Source organism: Microcaecilia unicolor, chromosome 1 (genome assembly GCF_901765095.1).
Source record: "Microcaecilia unicolor chromosome 1, aMicUni1.1, whole genome shotgun sequence".
Taxonomy (NCBI): domain Eukaryota; kingdom Metazoa; phylum Chordata; class Amphibia; order Gymnophiona; family Siphonopidae; genus Microcaecilia; species Microcaecilia unicolor.
This window is the reverse complement of record NC_044031.1, coordinates 240,675,156-240,689,257: the sequence shown is the minus strand read 5'-3', so window position 1 is coordinate 240,689,257 and position 14,102 is coordinate 240,675,156. Positions and strand designations below refer to the sequence as shown.

Here is a 14,102-nt window from a genome sequence, read left to right as displayed (position 1 = left end):
ATCTTAGTGGTATTAGTGCTTATCATTATCGTGTGGAGGTTAAGCCTATCTCTGGACAGCCTTTAGTTGTTCGATTCATGAGAGGTTTGCTTTTGTGAAAGCCCCCTGTCAGACCTCCTACAGTGTCATGGGATCTCAACGTCGTCCTCACCCAGCTGATGAAAGCTCCTTTTGAGCCACTGGATTCCTGCCATCTGAAGTATTTGACCTGGAAGGTTATTTTCTTGGTGGCTGCTACTTCAGCTCGTAGAGTCAGTGAACTTCAAGCCTTGGTAGCCCATGCTCCCTATACTAAATTTCATCATAATAGAGTAGTCCTTCGCACTCACCCTAAGTTCTTGCCGAAGGTGGTGTCGGAGTTCCATCTGAACCAGTCAATTGTCTTGCCAACATTCTTTCCCCATCCTCATACCCGCCCTGCTGAACGTCAGTTGCATACATTGGACTGCAAGAGAGCATTGGCCTTCTATGTGGAGCAGACAAGCCCCTTCAGACAGTCCGCCCAAATGTTTGTTTCTTTCGACCCCAACAGAAGGGGAGTGGCTGTCGGGAAATGCACCATTTCCAATTGGCTAGCAGATTCATTTCCTTCACTTATGCCCAAGCTAGGCTGACTCTTGAGGGTCATGTCATGGCTCATAGTGTTAGAGCCATGGCAGCATCTGTGGCCCACTTGAAGTCAGCCACTATTGAAGAGATTTGCAAGGCTGCAACGTGGTTGTCAGTCCATACATTCACATCTCATTACTGCAGGATAGCGGACGCGACAGTCTGTTTGGGCAGTCGGTGCTGCAGAATCTGTTCGGGGTTTAGAATCCAACTCCACCACCCTAGGCCCATTTTTATTCTGTTCCAGGCTGCACTCTCGGATGTTTCTTCGTAGGTCAATTTTTGTTATGTCCTCGCTGTTGCGAGGCCCAATTGACCCTGTTTGTTGTTTTGAGTGAGCCTGGGGCTAGGGATACCCATATGTGAGAACAAGCAGCCTGCTTGTCCTCGGAGAAAGCGAAGTTACTTACCTGTAGCAGGTATTCTCCGAGGACAGCAGGCTGATTGTTCTCACCCACCGGCCCGCCTCCCCTTTGGAGTTGTTTCTTTCTTTGATTTTGCTTCATAAGTTGACTGAAGCGGGACTCTTGCGCGACGGGCGGGAAGATGGTCGCACATGCGCGGTGCGTGCACCCGCGCGCTCGAAGGCTTTAGCAACCTTTGTTGCTAGGAAGATTTTCCGGGCCTGGAGCTGCCGTGGACGTCACCCATATGTGAGAACAATCAGCCTGCTGTCCTCGGAGAATACCTGCTACAGGTAAGTAACTTTGCTTTCCCTTACCGTACTGAGCAGGAAGGAAACCCCTTTTGCCTGCCCCCAGCACCCCCCATGGCACACTCACTCTCTGTGCTGGTTGAGTGTCATATCAATGCTGATGTTCTTTTCTAGCTAACTTTTATATTTAATATATTGTAAGAAAGGTGATATATCAAATACTTTTAAACTATTAAACTTTTGTCTGCCCCAACCCCCTCATGGCACACTCACCAATTTTGTCTGCCTCCAACCCCCCCCCCCCCCCCATGGTACACACACCCCTTTTGTCTGCCCCCAGCCCCCCATGGCACATTCACCCTTTTACTCTTCACCCAACTCCCCCATGGCACACTCACCGTTTTACTCTACCTGCAACCCCCACCTCCATCCCGGCACACTATCCATGTCCCTCCCCTTCCTCCCACATTTTGTGCAACCCCCTACCCTGGTGCCAGTATTTCTCCCTCTCCTTCCCACCCTCTTACAGTCCAGTGACTCTCTCTCCCCTTTTCCATCCAGCATCTTTCCCCCTCGTCCTCTCCCTCAATCCAGTTTCTCTATCCCCTTCCCATCTTCCGTGTAACTCCAGACTTCGCGCCTTCTGTCTCGCTGCACCCTACGCCTGGAATAAACTTCCTGAGCCCCTACGTCTTGCCCCATCCTTGGCCACCTTTAAATCTAGACTGAAAGCCCACCTCTTTAACATTGCTTTTGACTCGTAACCACTCGCCTCCACCTACCCTCCTCTCTTCCTTCCCGTCCACATTAATTGATTTGATTTGCTTACTTTATTTATTTTTTGTCTATTAGATTGTAAGCTCTTTGAGCAGGGACTGTCTTTCTTCTATGTTTGTGCAGCGCTGCGTATGCCTTGTAGCGCTATAGAAATGCTAAATAGTAGTAAATAGTAGTAGTAGTTCTTCCTGTCTGTCCTTCTCCATCCCAGCAGAGGATCTTGTCTCACTCCCCAGGTCCAGCAAACCACTCTTTGCCCCCCACTCCCCACCCGCCTGTCTGCCCGCAGGTACCAGTGTCTCCTCTTCTCCCCGTTCCGCGGTCCTTCTCCATCCTTGATCACCTGCTGGTAGCTCTACTGCAGCGAGTAAAGCAAGGCTGCCTTGGCCTTCTGGGACGCGCCCTCCTTTGATATAACTCCCTGTTTCTGCAAGGACGCATCCTAGAGAAAGCTGATGCAAGGATGGAGAAAGATCGCGGGGAGAAGGAGGGATGCTGTTACCTCAGGTGGGGGGGGGGGGGGGAAGAGAGACCTCCTGTGCTGCTGGGTCAGAGAGGGACAGACAAGAAGAGAGATGCTTGCATCTGAAGCAGCTCTGACACAGCCTGGGACACTGCCTAGAGTTGTCTGCGTGCAGAGGCTGTTTGGAGGGAACAACAAATTTATGAAACTTTTACAGCAGGCTCTTGCGAGCCTTTACGAGCTGGCTCCAGCACACCACTGACATTAGGTCAGTGCCTATGATGTAAAAAAAAAAAAAGTCAGCATGTGTGTGTTATATGTCTCAGTGTTCTGTCCAGAAACATAGAAATCATATGCCTATCCAATCTGCCCACCTACACCATCTACTGTATCTTCTTCTCCTTTAGAGATCCTATAGCATCCACTGTCTCTTCCTCTCCCTTAGAGATTCTATGTGTTTGTCCCATGCTTTCTTGAATTCAGATATAGTCTTGGTTTCCACCACATCCACCGGTAGGCCGTTCCATGCATCCACCACCCTTTCCATAAAAAAGTATTTCCTTAGGTTTCATCTGAAAGGGGATAGACTCATACCAGCCTGTACAGCCCTTGCTGTCTAGTTAGACACTGACTTATCCATCAGTAAAGGAAATACGTAGAGTTACCATGCACACTCATATAATATCAGTGGCCAGGTGTACAAACACAGGGATGCCTTCTCTTTGTTAATGCTAAAAACCTGTTTAGGAAGGATCCTGAAGGATCATAAATATCTGGTTGAGAATGTCTTTTGTATTTTATATATTGTAATTGTTTCATACATATTGGTTTTATTGGTGGTTTTGTACCCTGCTTACCATTGTAAAAATAGCTGGATTTTAAAGACATAAAATGAAATGAAGCTTGCCTTAGCTATAGTTAATTGTGGAGGAGGAGGGTAATTTGGCAACAAGGTACCTATATTGAAAGTCCAAGAAGGCAAGCTTATGTTCCTTTTATAATATAGGTATCTAGAACCTTCTTCAGCATACTTAGAAGATATGAATGTGTGCATATATTTTGGGTGTATTCATGCATTTTATAAAATACATGTGCATTGAAAGTCTGCCTCTGCTCTGCCCAAACTGTTTCTGAAATCACCTTTGTGCATTATTTGTAAAAGTATCCATGAATTTTTGGCGTGTATACTTTTCTACATGTGTATGCAACCATGCAATTTTATAAAAGATCTTTTCTGCATGTAAAACAGGCTTTACACTTGGAAAGTCTTTTATAAAATTGTTCCAAATATGTGGACCTGAAATACATAAATTATGTTGAGAACCAATAAAATCAAGTTTTTTTAACCTTTACATTTTGTTTAAAAATGTTATTCAATTTCGCAAAAATAATCGCTAGTTAACTTTGCTTCAGGAAATATAGACAATAGAAGATGCATTCAAAAAGGAATAAAACAGAACAAAAAAAGAAATATCTCTACACACTTCTCAGTAGTCCCCAAATTTAATAGGGGCTGGTATAGAAAAGGAGGAGTCACAATCACAATCAAAAGAAAAGAATCAAGAAAGCCAGATAAATTTACTGATTTATCAGTAATTTAACCAGCAAGGATCCAGGTAATCTGAATACATGAACTTAAAAACTACCTATGTCACTCCTTGGAGGCCCCATAGGTGTCCAAGTCTGATCACCCAAACTTTTTAAATCGAAGAGGTGTTTTAGCTGTTGAGGGATAAAGTGCTAACATTTTAATAAAAAAGGAGATGAAGAAAATCCATATGTATGCATACTTCTGTCATAGTGGTGCTAAAGAAAGATGTTTTTTAAAAAATTCCAATGAAATTTAACATTTAAGTGTTTTTCTTCCAGAAATAAAGAAGTAGTTTTATATCTGTTAAGTCAAGGAGCTGATGTCAATTTGCGTGCAAAAAATGGGTACACAGCTTTTGACTTAGTGATGCTGCTCAATGATCCTGGTAAGTTGCTGCAGATACATTTTGTTTCTGGTTATTGACATTGATTTCTCAAAGCTGCTTTCAGGATTGTGCTTTATGGAAATGCCACTAAATGTTCTTAAGGGGTCATTTTGAAAGTGCCTACTCTCATTGTAATTACAGCATAAAAGGTTAGCAAATCATTGAGAACTCATCTTTTTGTTAGGAATACTAGAAACATAGAAACATGACGGCAGATAAGGGCCAAATGGCCCATCCAGTCTGCCCATCCTCAGTATCCACAAACTCCTCCTTTTCTTAAGGTATCCCATGTGCCTGTCCCATGCTTTTTAAAATTCTGACAGTCTTTATCTCCACGACCTCCACCGGGAGGCCATTCCACGCGTCCACCACCCTTTCCGTGAAAGAGTTTATTAGATTCCTCCTAACCCTATTTCCTCTTAACTTCATCCCAATTTTTGTAGCCACCCTCTGGACAGACTCCATCCTGTTTATATTTTTCTGTAGGTGCGGTCTTCATTCCAAAAAAGGGAAGGCACCAAAATAGCAAAGAATTTCTCAATGAGGAGTGGCAAGAGAGGTCTTCTGTAGTTGGCCCCTGAAACAGGCCAAAGCTGCAACCTGAACTTTTAGAGAACCTGACGCCAATCCTTTCTGAAGACCTGCCTGGAGAAATGCAAGGATGTGCGTGATCTGAACAGAGAAGGAAGAAAGTCCACATTCAACACCAGCCCTCGAATGTCCTCCACACCCTTGCATACACCATGGATGTAGAGAATTTCAAAGCCTGAAGCAAGGTAGCAATGACCAAATAACCTTTTTGTCTCGACCAAGCCCTTTCAACAGCCAAGTTCTAAGACCAAAGGGGCACGGATCCTCAGTGAGCACTGGGCCTTGCTTCAGTAGGCAGTGTACCTGTGGAAGACGGAGAGGATCCCCATCTAGCAGGTGAAAATGGGTCCACATACCACAGTCTTTGTTGTCAATCTGGGGCTAACAGTATTATTCCACCCCAGTGTAATGCGATCCTTTTAAACATGCTACCTACCATGAGTCAGGAAGGGAAGACATACAGTAGATGTGTCTCCGGCCAGGACAGCAGTAGGGCATCAATCCCCAACAAGCCCAGTTCATTCTATCGGCGGCCCCATCAGTGCACTATCAGCTGAAAACCCTGACTGGATAGTTCTCAAGGAGCGCCTGCTGAGAAACTGCATCTACACATCCAAGGACCCGGCACTGCGAGTTGCAGAAGAGCAGAGATGATTTTTCTCTGTCCAACTCATGAGGGAGGCTGCCTCCACTGCTATTGGATGACTGCAGTTCCTGCCTTGCTTGCTGATAAGCCACCGCTGTTGCATTGTTGGAGAAAACTCAGACCAGAGCCCCCATCTGAAAGGAGGCGAGGTCACGTAAGGTATTCTGCACTGCCCTCAGCTTCAAGCGATTCATAGACCACTGAAACTCCTGTTCCATACAGGATCCCTGTTCCAGATAGAACTTGTAATGAGCTCCCCAACCCAAAGTGTTGGCGACCATTATCACCACCTCCCATTGTGTTATTGGAACAGGAGCTCCAACTGTCAGATTCCTGGGTGACGGCCACCACTGCATACTCCATCTGCCAACCAGCGTCCAAGGAAGATGAAAGTCATACGTCTGTGTTACCAGAGACTGTAGAAGATGCATAACTTTGTCAGTCGCTGCCACTCTGTCTGGATAGGTTGATGCACGAATGAGCCAGTCATTATGATATGGGTGAACTCCGATTCCCTGGTGCCAAAGGAAGGCTGCCACTACCAGTAAGCATTCTTGGTGCCACAGCGAGATTGAAAGACCAAGCCCAGAACTGCAAAACATAACAATCTCTAATGCAGCAGCCATATGGGTATATGCAAGTACACCTCCTTAAGGTCAAAGGCGGTGAAAACTTCTCCCGCTTGAATCGAGGTTATGACTGCTCTTAGTGTTTCCATGCAAAAGCGGGACACTTCTGAGGCAGAGGTTTAGACATTTGAGGTTTAAGACTGGACAAAAGGTGCCTTCCTTCATTGGGACAACAAAGTAGAGATGGATTATCTGCCTTGTCCCTGTTTGGCCTAGAAAACTGGAACCAATGCCCTGGAATGCCAGCAAAGAATTTACAGTGGCTTGAATGTTGACCACCTTGGTTTCCTTTCAACAAGGAGACTTCAAGAAGAGAGGAGCGACCAAGCGGGAGAACTCCAACTTGTAACATTCTGTAAGATTATCCAGAACCCACTGATCTGATGTGATTTTGGCACACAATTCCCAAACTTTCTGAACATGTCCTCCCACCGGAAGAAGAGAAAAGTGGACCAGCCTCGCATCATTGTGAAGCTCAACAGGCATTGCGAGCTGTAGCTGACCGAGAGCAGAACTTTGAAAGGAAGATTATCGTGCCTGAATGTGGGACTTCTGACCATATTGCAGTACCGTCTGCTGTCTTGAAATTGAGTTCGAGAGCCCCCTAAAAGACAGATGACCAGAGGCTTTTGGCTTACCCTCTGGCAACTGCTGTACCTTAGTTTGCCCCAGTTCACCAAATTATTGAGACCTTCTCCAAATAGCCACTTTCCCCAAAAGGGTAGTTTTAGACGTGATTTTTACGCTGCATCATTGTGAAGCTCAACAGGCATTGCGAGCTGTAGCTGACCGAGAGCAGAACTTTGAAAGGAAGATTATCGTGCCTGAATGTGGGACTTCTGACCATATTGCAGTACCGTCTGCTGTCTTGAAATTGAGTTCGAGAGCCCCCTAAAAGACAGATGACCAGAGGCTTTTGGCTTACCATCTGGCAACTGCTGTACCTTAGTTTGCCCCAGTTCACCAAATTATTGAGACCTTCTCCAAATAGCCACTTTCCCCAAAAGGGTAGTTTTAGACGTGATTTTTACGCTGCATCCGCTGCTCAATGCTGCAACCTGAGTTGCTGGCGTACCATGACAGCCAAAGACATACTGCAGGCCGTAACCCGTTAACATATCAAATAACATTAGCTAATTAGACAAACCCTGCTTCCAGCTGGGCATTATGGCACCCATCTTGTGTTGCAGACTGCTGATGTCTCTTCAGGCCTGCTTTAGCCACAAACAAAACCGCACACTGTCGCTTGAAGGCCTTAAGGAGGCCACTTCAAAGGCCTGTTTCAGCGAGCCTTCTAGCTTTGTATCCTGTATGTTATTTAGGGGAGTGTTTCCCAAGTCAGTCTTGGAATTCTCCCTTGCGAGTCAGGTTTTCAGGATATCCACAATGAAAATGCATGAAAGATATTTACATATAATAAAGGCAGTGTTTGCAAATCAAGTTCATGCATATTCATTGTGGATATCCTGAAAACATGACTGGCAATGGAGTACTCCAGGACCGACTTAGGAAACACTGATTTAGGGCAATGCTTGCTTCTAACGTCAAGGTGATGATCTTAGTCATCGCGGTAACAAGGGAGTCCACCCTGGGAAACTGCAATTTCTCTTTCTGCTTTGGAACTAACAGGTAGAGGCGAGCCATGGCTCTTCCCTCTCTCAGCCCCATGTCCGGTGAGACCCATTCTGAAGTAATCAGGCCTTGAATGTCTGGATGCATTGGGAAGGCCTTAGAAGGACCTCTAAGCCCCCTTATGAGCAACGAAGATAGAACGCCTGAAGCTGAAGCAGAGGGCTCCTCAATGAAAGCACCGCCAGTGCCTCAGAAATAAGAGTACTAAGCTTTTCTTCATGAAACAACCTTAGTACTTTCGGATCATCCTTCTCCTCAGGAAGGAACTCTTCCTTCTCTAACAAATCCTTCAGCAATGGCTTCTCTGAATAGACCGAGGCCGCATCAGATAAGGAGGAATAAGCAGAGACAGACCTCCAGGAGTGGACAGATAATGCTAAATGAGATCTCTTAGGAGCCAGAGGGGCAGCAAGGCGAGAAACTGAAGCATCCTGTAGCAACTCTGACTGTTCCTGCTTCAGTAAATAGGCCTGATGTAAGAGCAATATCAACTCCGGAGAAAACAAAGATCCTGATTCAGCTTAATGCTCTGTCAGGCCCTCAGGTTGTAAAATGGTGGCTATGCTCCATGCATGATCAGACAGAGGCTGTTCCTCACTGCCAGTTGACCCTGACAAAATGGCACCTGTTTCCGCATCAAACTGCACAGTCTTGCTGGAGAGCCCGAAGTCCCTGGCATATTTGGTTGCTGAACACTTGCTGCCACTGCCTGTTTTCTCCCACATCCTGCAGGGGTTTCCATCTTGCATGCACTTCAACACCCCAACATTGGCCGGTGGGTCCCAAAGTGTGAAAACTGCTAAACTGCTTCGGCAGGAGTTGCTATTCTTCCCAACTAGCACAAACACAGCACAACACAGTCCCAAGCAATGAGTCAGGATCCCTCCACTGCACCAAGTAAAACTTGCAGCCCTCCAAGCGGCTACGAATCAAACTTTAGTCAGACTTACACTGCCGGCTGCTCACCCCAAGTTCACAGTATCCACAAGTCTTACCCCTGCTGAGAAAGAATCAGGACTGATGTTCTCTCCAGTAAACCTCTTTTCTTCTTCTTTCCTAGTTTTTTTTTTAATGTTGTTATGCTGGGAAAGGAGAGCTCTACAGGAAACAGGGGAGAGGTGAAGGGAGGAAATAAGTAAATTCACAGTGCACCAAAGACAGGGATCTGAAGACTTCCAGATATGACTGCAGACTCAAGCTACCCGCAAAGCTCAGCTGGGGATCTGCTGCTCCAATCTTTTTCGCTCAACTTCATTTTGAGTACAATTGAGCGCTATAGCTTCAATTTATTGACACACATATTGTTTTTACATTTGGATAGAATAAATAATCAACATACGGCAGAGAAGACTCCTGACGCAGGCCAGTACGGCCGAAACACAGCTGTGTCGAGTCCCTTTCTCCCTGCTATAGTTTGGCTAATAAAGTTGATTCTTCATTTTTACATCCAAAGTGTCGTCTTTTTTATGTAATTTTTGATTTTGATGGATTTATCTTTTCAATACATATTTTATGATTAATTTTAAATTTTGACATTTTTAATATATATTTTTTATTTTTATATTTTTTTTGTTTTTTTGTTTTTGTTAGTCATCTTCGCTGTTTTGTTTCTTACTGTTTAAAGTGGAAAAGATTTTCCCTCTGGTGTTTAGCTAGGTCACTCGACCCTACCACATACTCTCTACCTACTCTTACGGAGTTCCTTCTCCATCTTTCTAATTCTGGATTGAAAATTAAGAGTGGAAAGAATACAGGTATCCCACGGAGAATCACAGGCAAAAGCAAGGAGTGGGAACAGAGTCAGGCTCTTCGAAACGGTCCAGAGATGCTAGACGTATATCAAAAAGCTTTAATGGAGGAAGCCTCAACAGGGTATCATGTTTTGGCACACACAGTGCCTTCCTCAGGAGCCTACATAGATACAAATGCAAATTAATAAACATATGAGCCAAAATAATAAAAAACAATTCAATATATGTAAAAATACAAATAAGTAAGCAAAGTAAAAAAACATGTTAAAAAACATATACAAAAAGCAGTTAAGTATGTGTAGATAGAAAAGGAGCCAATACAATATAAAAGATGGAGACATATAAGCCAATACCATATAATAGAAGTATATACAATCCAAAAAATGCAAATGAGCAAAACTAAGAACATACAAACAACCAATTTGAAAAGGACTACACTATGTCATTAGAAGCTATATATGGAAAAGTAGACATAATGAATGAACCAACCTTCTTGTCTGTGTATGAAGATATAAATCCTCAATTTGTAGATTTTAGAAGGGTGTGGTCTGGGGAAAGAATATATAAAAAAAATAGAAAATATGTAAAAATATATATATAAAGTATGTGATAGATGGCACACAAAGGGTAAAGTGCAGGAGCTAATGTTGAATAATGGTGAACGTGAAAGGAACGTCGCATTGCACACTGAGAGACATGAATGCTGTGTGACTGAAAGTAAAAAGATATGTAAAGATGAGAAAACATGAAGGATGGAGAGACGTGAAATAGAGCCCATGTCGCTAATCGAAACCTGGGGAAGTTCTGGACATGTGAAAAACCAAAGACTAGTAGTGTGCATCTGGGGAGAGTGACATGGCATTGTTTGAATTGTACTGTTGCTTTTTGTATTTCATGTTCCATCATTGCAATAAACATTAAATTTAAAAACAAAACAAAACGCACACAAACATTAGGAGGATATTCTAGAATGTTATAAAGATGATGGTATGGGTTCTTGTGTGATTGGGTGGGGGGGTTGTTGTTTTAGGAGAATAGGGATTGTTGATTAGAGGGAGTTGGCAAGACGGCATTATGTTGGGTGGGCTGTAAGAGTCCAAGTCCTCTCTGACTTGGCAGGCTTGGGAATTGAAGGTTGATTATGTTTCTGTCTTGTCATATTGTAATTTTATTTATTAAACAATTTCTGTTCAAACACCATTTAACACCGAAACAGAACAAACCCCAGGCTTGATCAAACATATGTGTCTTCAATAGTTTGCGAAAAGATGCCATACTGCCACAAAGTCTTATAACTCCAGGTAGAGCATTCCAGATCTGTGGTCCAGCCAAAGCAAAAGTACTCCACAAGTACAAATAAATTTCACAGATTGCACATCCCTAGTATTCAACAACATTGCATGCTCCGACCTCAAAGCCCTTAAAGGTTGATACACAACAATAACTTCTTTAAAGTACCAGGGAACTGAATCTGTATACATTGCCTGATGAATCAAACACAAGATCTTATACAGAATTTTAAATTGAATTGGCAATCAATGTAATGAACATAATATAGGTGACACATGTTCAAAACAATTTGTGCCACCCAACAAATGGGCAGCAGCATTCTGAATCAACTGCAAAGACTGCATCCTGGACTTCACAATGCCCAAGTACGAGCACATTACAAAAATTAGAGATTACCATACTCTGCACGGCAGACCTAAAATCATATTTAGGTAACATAGGTTTCAAACGAGTCAATAGATGAAGTTAATGCTCAGAAAGTGGCTTTTTTTTTCCAGCCACTACTGAGAACTAAGAGTGGATGACGGTCTCTATATGTTTTCATCTGTCTAATTAATATGGTTTGTGCTGGGTTTTTTTGAACTGTGAACATTTGAGTCAATTTATTCCCTTTGTTTCCTGAGCATTAACCGTTACTGGAACACACATTTGTCAGAAAGTATTTATAGTAAGGATCACTGAGTAGCCCCTGACGCAGACCTGCTGGGCAAAACACGGCCTGTGTTGAGCTGTATACTCTATATGCTATTTTAGTAATAAAGCTTGTTTACATTTACCACTGATCTGCTTCGTTGTTTTCTACATTGGAGTTTGCAGATCGTTTGCCTTGCTGTTTCCTTGGACCCTGCCTAAGACAAAGTACATAGCCCGAGTAAAAATAGCATGTTGGATCACAGGTCATGCTTCCCCTCCTTCTTTTATACTGATACTCTGGCCTCCCTGTCATATTTGTTGAAAGTTTTAGATATCATGGACTTCCTGAGGCCCTATGTCTTGCCCCATCCTTGGCCACCTTTAAATCTAGACTGAAAGCCCACCTCTTTAACATTGCTTTTGACTCGTAACCACTCGCCTCCACCTACCCTCCTCTCCTCCTTCCTGTACACATTAATTGATTTGATTTGCTTACTTTATTTTTTGTCTATTAGATTGTAAGTTCTTTGAGCAGGGACTGTCTTTCTTCTATGTTTGTGCAGCGCTGCGTACGCCTTGTAGCGCTATAAAAATGCTAAATAGTAGTAGTAGACTCCAAACTAACTTTCGATGCTCAATTCGGGCTTCGTGCCCTTACTAAATTAAAGATTTGTGCGTAGCTATTTAAATTATTCTATTCTATGTACCCTTATTGGATCACGTCTAGACTGTTGCAGTGTAGTCTATGCTGGTATGCTCAAATCAGAAATAGACTCCAAACTCTACAAAGTACAGATGTATGGATTATCCACTATACTTAGCGGAGAGATCAAATCACCCCACTGCTTATGAAGTCACTCTGGTTGCTGAATTCATTTTTAAATTCTCTTTTTAATGTAGAAGGCCCTCCCCTACAAGTATTTTTTGAAGACGGTTCTGATCGAAGTGAGAGGGGCATACTAAAAAAGCACTTATTTCTATTTGATTCCCAAAAAACCTGCAAAGGGCTAGGCAAGACAAAACGATGATCCTTTAAGGATCGTAGATGACTGGTAGGGACATAAGGGATTGTTAATTTAGCTAAATAGTCGGGAATACCTGTATGGAGGGCCTTCTACATTAACAAGATGAATTCAGCAGCCAGTGTGACTTCATAAGCAGTGGGGTGATTTGATCTCTCCACTAAGTATATTGGAGAACCCATACTGCTGTGTTTTGTAGAGTTTGGAGTCTATTTCTGATTTGGGCATACCAGCATAGACTACATTGCAACATTCCAGACGTGATCCAATAAGGGTATGCAGAAAAGAATAATTTGAATAGCTATGGATGGATCTTTAATTTAGTAAGGCCATGAAGCCTGATTTGAGCACCAAAGACTCTTGCACTGAAAGTTAGTTTGGAGAGTTTGGAGTCCAAGATATCTACACTAACCCTTAGGGAGCAATGGAAACATGTGGAATAGTGCACCTGGTCAGAGGAAAACCTGAAGCTAATGCTTTGCTATCTGAGTGGTCTTAGTATGTGTGGGTTACTTTCCTTTTTATAATGGCATTCTTTCCTTAATACTTTATCTTTTATATTGTATATCACTTTGATTTGCTGTGTAAAAAAGGCTATTTTAGCAAATCCAAATAAACATAAGCATAAAATACGTTGTAGGTTTAAAAACTAGCATCTTTAGCTTTGTAAAGGTCTCATATGCAAGGGTGTAGTCAGGAGGGCCAGGTCCCACCCAGCGACAGCATACCCTTACTCTATCTGGTGTTGATCCCCAAGCCCTGGCAGCTGAAGACCTTCTCCAGGCCTCTGAAGCAGATCGAACTACAGACAATATCTGATCTTGCATTGACAAGTTTGAGTCCAAAATCACGCCAATCTTATCCTTTACATCCAAATCAAACTCACCCACCCGCACAGACTTGCATTGCAACAGAACCTTATCCTTCCCAAAAAAAAAACATTAATTTGGATTTCTTCAAGTTTAAAACAAGTCTGTTTGAGAACATCTATCCCTGAACTGAAGACATGCACTGGTCCAGCTTAGCACACAAGCCATCCATGCCTCCCTGCACTGGAAAAAAAATTGATCATCTGCATATAATGACTAGGAAGGGTAGGGGATTTAGCTAAGGATGGGGGAGGGGAGGGGTGGGGGAGGATCTTGCAATATGCTTGAGGATACTGAATTATTTGGTTTCTTGATTTCTATTCTTCTGTATAGCTGTTTAATTTTAAGAACCAGATTTGGAATGTTCATTCCCAGCTCCATATTATCTAATGGAACACGGGAGGGGGGAGGAGGTTAGGTATTTATGTTTGGGGTATTCAGGGGGAGAAGGGAGTATTTTTATAAGTGTTACAAAAAAAAGGTGATCTAAATCTGGATTGACGTATATATTTATTACTTTTGTTCTTAGAGCTGGGTATATTTGTATTTGTGATTCCTG

At 43.1% G+C, this 14,102-nt stretch overlaps 1 protein-coding gene across 1 annotated transcript in view; it reads left to right on the top strand.

Annotated features, from left to right (window-relative positions):
- The window catches only part of ANKS6 (ankyrin repeat and sterile alpha motif domain containing 6), a 204,779-nt gene that overhangs the window by 72,136 nt on the left and 118,541 nt on the right, over positions 1-14,102 (top strand). The window contains exon 5 of the mRNA XM_030205050.1: positions 4,374-4,480. Coding sequence (XP_030060910.1) covers positions 4,374-4,480 — 107 coding nt within the window. The remainder of the gene's footprint in view (positions 1-4,373; positions 4,481-14,102) is intronic.